Source organism: Haemaphysalis longicornis, unplaced genomic scaffold (assembly GCF_048455015.1).
Source record: "Haemaphysalis longicornis isolate Haplotype H1 unplaced genomic scaffold, Haemaphysalis longicornis Haplotype H1 scaffold_1, whole genome shotgun sequence".
Classification (NCBI taxonomy): Eukaryota; Metazoa; Arthropoda; class Arachnida; order Ixodida; family Ixodidae; genus Haemaphysalis; species Haemaphysalis longicornis.
In genome coordinates, this window is record NW_027526203.1 from 48,353,532 (window position 1) to 48,360,618 (window position 7,087).

At 45.9% G+C, this 7,087-nt stretch overlaps 1 protein-coding gene across 1 annotated transcript; it reads left to right on the forward strand.

Annotated features, from left to right (window-relative positions):
• Positions 1–272: 272 nt before the first annotated feature.
• Positions 273–2,793, forward strand: LOC144168420 (uncharacterized). The gene is made up of 2 exons (XM_077697437.1): positions 273–423; positions 2,312–2,793. The coding sequence occupies exons 1-2, from the start codon at positions 273–275 to the stop codon at positions 2,791–2,793; spliced, it is 633 nt and encodes a 210-aa protein (XP_077553563.1).
• The last annotated feature ends 4,294 nt before the right edge of the window (positions 2,794–7,087 follow it).

The following is a 7,087-nucleotide window of genomic DNA, read 5'->3' on the forward strand; positions in this document are numbered from 1 at the left end:
GTTGCTGCTGAACTAAAACATATTTAAGTTCAAAATTAATAATTTTACCAAACCATACTTCCCGCCTTATTTTAAAACTACTTAAGGTTAAAAATAACATTATAGAACAGTAATAAAAATATAAGGCACTAGCATTTTCTAAACTGTGGAGTTGCTGTTTGATCACGTGATAACGCTTTTCTGGGTTATTTGAACAGCGCTTGGCACATCAGAGGGGGCACTGGTCGCATGCACGTGCTGCTCAAGCTGGGAAGCGGTGCTTTGGACGAAGAATGGATCTCGACCAACTGCAGGCGCAAAAATACGCCCAGCTGCTCGCCCTGGCGCGCGAGCTGGGCTACACCTGCAAACGGAACGTGAAGAAGGCCAAAGTGGTGAAGTTCGTCCAGCAGGCCGTGTCGATGGGCTTGGCCAACGGCAAAGGTGCGTTTTCGCTCACACAGTGTGGCAATCACTGTTACATTCGGTGCACATTTCGTGTAGTGTGGGACGTGCTTTGAGTAGCTTGTCAAGTACGCTCTATGCTTCCGTACGACAAGGACATTCGTGAAAGTAAAAGTCGACACAAGTCGAAAAGGTTTTCTTCATTTAAATCTTCGAGCACGTGTTTTTTTTATTTTCTGCACCATTGACGTGTAATGCAAGCCTGAGGTGCGTGCCATCGCACCCCCATCACCTTCTAACGCTGCCCTGTACCGCTCCCGCAACCACTGGTGCGGGTAAAGGAGCTAAAGTATAAAGTGTATAAAGTAATCTGCTAGAATTGCTCGAAGCCACGCCGAGGAGTACCTTTTGTGCACGGTCAACCAAATTCTGGAACCCTGCGTTCACGGCCATGCATTTCAGTTCTGTCCATTCATTGATTCTATTTCTTCACTCGCACAAACATCGAGTTACTAATCTGTTAACCGATGTTTACCCTGCTTTGGGGGAGAGAGCGCAAGTGTTGAGAAGCGCAGTAGGCCTAGTGCTTGCTGGCACAAGGTGGTGAAGTGTGCAGACTTAGTAGAGTATTAACATAGCGGCATGGCGTATGCAAACGCTACGGTGGTGGGTTACCGGGATCCAACTGTAGTGCTGCCACATAAATGTCGAAGAATCCCGCCAGAACAGGCCCCCCAAAATTTACTCGGCTTGCTAGTGGTGCAAGCTGAGAGACAGCAGAGCTGGTGGCCTTAGCTAGGAGGAAGGTTTTCGAGGTCTCTGATCGGCTTGCGTGCTCGAACTTGCTCCTCGGGGAGGCACGTGGGAGAGTGACTAAATGACTCCCCGACTACTCTCGAATATCTCCTGAAGGAGAGAAACCACATGGCTCTCTGGGCCGAGATCTCGTTCGTCTTGAGCACTTCGGGGTAACCCTTGTGCCCTCAATTTTATAGATGGGGGGGAGAGTACTCCCCACCATCTTGTGCTAATAAAGGGAGCAGAACTTGTTGCATTTTGTACTGCATGTAACTTCCCATCGTAGGAATAACAACGCGGAATTCAAGACAAAAAAGAGACCAGAGAAGGAAGCAATGCAATTGAAACTAACCAAACTGCTCCAAAGCAGCTTGAGGGCACAGAGTCGCTATTTTTTTACTTGGTTTTTCAAGAGGCTTCTGGTTGTTGACTTCCTTGTTTCGCTGAACTCTTGGAAATGGTAGCGTACAGTTTATGGCATGTGTTATGTGGCTAAACCCTTTGCCAGTGACTGTCTCACTAAAACAATTTTTTAAATGTTTCGAGCAATTGGTGATCTCGTTGACTGCATTTAGTACCCCCATGGTAAATACAATTTGCACCTGAACTGTCATTCTTGCATCACTCACTCACTGTTTCAGTCTTGCAGGAAAATTTGCAGCTGGTCAGTGTGTTCTTTGACAGTTTTTGTCGCCCGTACGACACATTTCATATGAACTTGTGTCATATTGGGGGTTTCTGGTGAATGGAGCCATAACAATTCTGTAAGCATGGCATTCAAACACGGTGCCTTTTTTCTGAGCAGGCGTTTTATGAACACTCTGTTGTATGATGTGTGTGACACTGATAGCACATTGGTATTGGTGGCAGGTCCAAGCAAAGGCACGACGATGCAGTACACCCTAAACACATAGGGCATTGAAAGGTGAAGATGTAGTGCTTGAAAAAGAGAGCGCCACTTCGACAACGACACAAAGGAAGAACGATGGGACAAGTGCTCTTCTTCCTACGACCGCTCCACACTGAAGGGTGTGGCTGCCAAGCTGGATAACTTTCATGATCTGTGATGGTACGCCTCAGTTACATGTTCTTTATAAGGAGAAATCAACCCTTCTCTCCCTTTTTTCAGCCTCAGCAAATTCCGTGCGCTTTGCCATGGTGCCGCCCGATGAACCTTGTCCTCCGGCCGTGCCTCCATCGGCACCCCCCAAAAAGGAGACTCGAAGGCCACAGAAATCTCCAGAGCCAGGTCCCTCCAAGACGGCATCTATTGCAACGAAGTCTTGGGTGAAAAAAACTCCACAGTTCAACAAGCTGCATGCCGCGCAGTTCGCAAAGATGAAGTCTATTGTGGACTGTGCGGCCAAACGCACCGTCCTGCTCGACGCTGACGCCAAGCCGCAGACCCCCAAGCCAGCGGCGTCGCGGATTCCGCGGCTGCTGCTTGCCAAAGCCAAGACAGAGCCGCTGCGGAATCCGATCCGAGCTCGAGTTGAGACCGGCGAGCGTGTCGCAGTGCGGCAGACTGAGTACCGCCGAATTCTAGGCGAGTCTCGGTCGAACCGCCGGTTCGACCTGCTCATGGCCCGAAGGGGCATTGTGTGTGACTGAGATTGTATTTTTATCACACGGGTGCAGTGACCTGGTATTTCATACTGAACTGCAGCTGGTTTTTATATGGACCTAGATAGGCCAGTTCTCTTTTTTACCCACGGATGAAAATGGCACTGCAATGCGTACTTTACCTTAGAGTCGAATCCCTGAACCCTAAAATTAGAAAATTCATGCTTGTCTGGTTCGAGTTTTTTATACTGTGCATTGTTTTGTGCTGCACATTTCGAACCCTAATTCAGCACGTATGTTCAAAGCATGTGGCATCTCTGTTGATTCATTTCTACTGCCATAACTGGGCCAACTGCAGGGGGGTCAGCTGTCCCAGTTGAAAAGTTGCTCAATGCTCTCAGTAAGCATTACATTCCACAGAAAATATGCTATGAGGAACGACAAAAAGGGCCTAACGACTGAAAATAAACCTCTAGACAATAAGTTGTATTGTCATCCTATCTTACTCTCAAACACGTGCCCATTTTTCTGTTGGAAATGAACCCTTGTAAATAGTCTGTGTTCTTATCAGCTTCGGTTTTAACCTGCATTTCCAGCTCCTGGTTTTAATTGGTTATGATGGTGTTTCTTAACAGGGTCGCGAGGAGGTGCTGCCATTAGTTTTTCTTATGTGTTTTTAGTTTGCAATCAGGCTTCTTCGCTGTGTAGCTTCTTCCTTTTTTATTTTAATTTTAGCTGCACTGGTTATGTTTGTGTGTATAACAATTACGATGTGTTTAAAAGGATATGGTAGAGTGAGTTATTCCTTTCTTGCTTAGAAATAGGCTTCACAAGGGTCCATTGATGCTTACCTAAAACGAATAGAACAAGAGGTTTTTTAGTCCTTTATTAGTGGTTTGTTTGATGCACTAAATGGAAAATCCTCGAGTACGCTGCTACAGTTGATGCAATATATCCCAATCCTAGCCCTTACTTGCTTTTAAGCGTGCAAGCATTACTCAGTGGACTTAACGAGAAAACCTGTCCACAATGCTCGATGTGTCAGACTTTCACGTCACAAGGTAGTGCTGTACAAGTAACGTGGAATGTAGAAAGAAATTGTTTTGTTATATAGTCTAACCCACTTATAATAATATTGAAGTGCCACGAAAAAGCCATTGTTATAACTAGTAATTGTTATAACAGTGTTTGGCCGAAACTTACTTTTCCAAGCGTTTAGGAGCTTTCACCCTGTATTTACAAAACAGAAATGTTATTGTACGGCCGACCACCAACTCTTAGCCACGCATGTACCAACTCACTCCACAAGGCCCCTAGGAAAGACCACTGTCTTTCTCATAGGAGAATGTTTCCGCATGAAATCCTTGACTGTTTTTTTTCTAACGATTGGCAAATAGCTTGTTACTAAAGTTGTGTTGCTTTCTGCCTTTTTAACATCAATAATCAACAGTAGCCTAAAGGATCGCCTTTACCCGACTGTAGCTTTATTTTAATATAGACAGTGTTGAAGAGGTGCCCCCTGCCTCTTATTTTCTGGGCCAGCTGACAGCAGGAGTAGAGGAGCCGTCAGAAGTTTCCTCCTTTAGGTATAGCATGGCTACCTAAAGGGCACCAACTTTTTCTGAGTATTAGAGAGATAGAAAATGCCACAACCTATTCCATGCTTTCAAAATTGGCTGCGTATCTGCTCCTTTCGTTTCAAATGTTTTCAAAAGATGACAGTCTTTTACATTTACCAAGGAAATGCCCCCCTTTGCTTTCCCACTCACCTCTCATGCTGTTGCTGTACCGTCGCGCTCATCCCAAGGTAAATACAATAAATGTTTGTGCAAGGTGATTTGAATTTACCTTGTTCCACTGCTACAGGCCGGGTTCCTCGATGCCAGCGCTGCAGTACGGCGGAGACGCGCGCGAATTGAGGTGGCTGACAACAAGGTTTATAGAACCGCGTGGCCATGCCCCACGTGCGTTCGAAGCAGAACGTGTAACCTAGCTAGTTGAACCTTTAGTTGCTGTTGCAGCGTGAATTTTTTATGCCGCCAGGCGGGGGCGCGGGTAACAGCAGGCGGTGGTTCTCTGCAGTAGATGTAGAATATCATTTGCAATGAAAAAAAACACACATACATAAATTTTAATGAAGGAACACTGTAAATATTCATTGTGTACTAATTTCTTGTCTTTTATTCGAGTAATGTCTTGTTCTTGTTCAACAAAGTTGACAAGTATGAGCATATAAACCGGGCTTAGACGTTTACGTTTGGCTGTATTTAAGACTATTTCGAAATATCTATTTTACTTTGGCTGGGTGGCTGAATCGAGTCACACAGAAAGACAGACCAATATTTCTGGGTTTAAGTAGCCCAAGAAAGGTTATTGTCTTTAAAGTCATGCTTGGTCACACACAACCATGATCTCTCGCAGACCTCCAAATACTATCCCTTGCACAGGATCACACTGTCAGGCTCAACTGTTATAACGGTGGTCATTTTTGTGATTATTGATTATGAGCTGTTTATTTTACAATGATGTAACATATAGCAAAGTTGATGGTGCACTACGGTTCGTTGTTATATCCATTATATTGTTATAAGCATCGGTTGGCAAAACAGAAAGAACTCACTCAAACTCAATCACAATTTTTTTATTCACGCTGTGCTCAAACTGATACTCAGAAATATCGCCGGTTTCCAAAATTACTTATACTCACTCATCACATACTCATTTGTAATCGCACTCACTTGTACTCAAACTCATTTGTCCTCACAAGTATTCGTACTCAATCTGTACTCATGAGTACGCAATTTGTATTACTCACGAATACTCAACTCAATACTCAATAGACCTTAGGCAAAAACTGGCGCCCTCTTGGGGAACACGCGAGCGCTTCCGCAATGTTGGGGGATTCCCTTATCTCCGGATACCGCTGTATACGATTATCGACGCGCACATCAGCATTTATCATTGTCCAAGATGACGAAATACAGCCGCGTAACTTGCTGTGCTCAAAGATGATACGAGGATGGCCACGGAAATGGCGTACACATTTTTTTATTAGTATTTCTCAACAGAAGCGTGGCTCGAGCCGTGCGTGAAGTCGCTTGCGGGTGTCGACTTCCCTTCGCGCAGTAATATTATAGCTAGATTGCATGCATAGTCAGGAAACGAATAATATGTGCAGCACTAAAAAGGTCCCAGAGTGAGCTGTTTTCTAGCCCTGTATTTGCCGAGGAGCACTCCTACCTGCCGGTAGTTAAAGGGACACTGAAGTGAATTTGTCAAGCTCCCGTTTTTGCTTGCACTGCGTAGACTGGCTCAAATTAGCACACTTTTCATCGTTTATCCGGTTGACAAATCGGTAATTATTTTACAAAGCGCGAAAGAAGAAAAACTACCATGCGCGGTTTGCGGCGGCCGCACCAACTAAGGCTGTGACGTTGAGAGGAGGGGCGCCGTGATTGGACGATGCCCAAGGTTAGCAATCACACAAGTTTCGGTTTCGGTTTCGGTTCTGTAAAACATAACCAATGGCTTTGTTGGATGGGCATTCTCAATATCTTAGTAATCATCGTACCGCGCTTCTGCCATGTTATCGGCTGTAAAATGCACAAGATAAGCCGCCCAGGACGGCTTGTAGTCGTAGCATTCACTAGCCGAGACCTACGCAGTGCATGAACGCCCTCCGCGTACCCGCAGACGCCCAAATGTCATGCGCTTTTCCCCCATATTTGGAGCTTGCCTCCCTCCTGCCTGTATCGTAAAAAGCGTGTTCGCACCAGGCCAAGGGTCTGTTCATTCTGGCCTGTGCCCACTGCCTGCAAGCAGTCGGTGCTTATGGCAACAGCACGCCGACGAGAACTCGCTAGCGCGCCAGTGCCAGCCTGCGCGCGTTTTGTGAACTAGTTCGTGTAGCCATGAACGTTGCGGCCCCAAAAAAGGTGAACTCAATATAGGAAACATCGGCGGAAAACAAAAAAGTTAACTTAAAAAAAAAGCACGTACCCGGGGGGATTCGAACTCGTGACTCGCAAAACATTTGCGGTGAAGTCCTAGCGCCCCAGCCTGCTAGGCCACGGAGCCGAACGCGAATGCCGTGCTTATATAGGGTATATATTGTACAACCGGTTTACACTTTTATTTAGTTTTGGCATTTCAAGCCGCTTATGTGACTATTTGTTGTACTGCGATCGTGCAGTAAGCGTCGCCCGAGTTTCCACAGTACCTCACGTCTAGCAATTGCATTTCGTAGACGGAAAAGCGTTCGCAGATGCGTAGTCGTGCTGCTAACCGCTGTGCTTGTTCCCCCAGCGCAAAAAGGTGCTTCCCGCGCCCTAGTTTTACGCTG

What these genes read in the sequence shown, in the direction of transcription:
- LOC144168420 (XM_077697437.1), top strand. Translation starts at nt 273, where the DNA reads ATGGATCTCGACCAACTGCAGGCGCAAAAATACGCCCAGCTGCTCGCC. An exon ending in GGGCTTGGCCAACGGCAAAG is followed by an intron (nt 424 to 2,311) that starts GTGCGTTTTCGC and finishes CCCTTTTTTCAG; the next exon opens with CCTCAGCAAATTCCGTGCGC.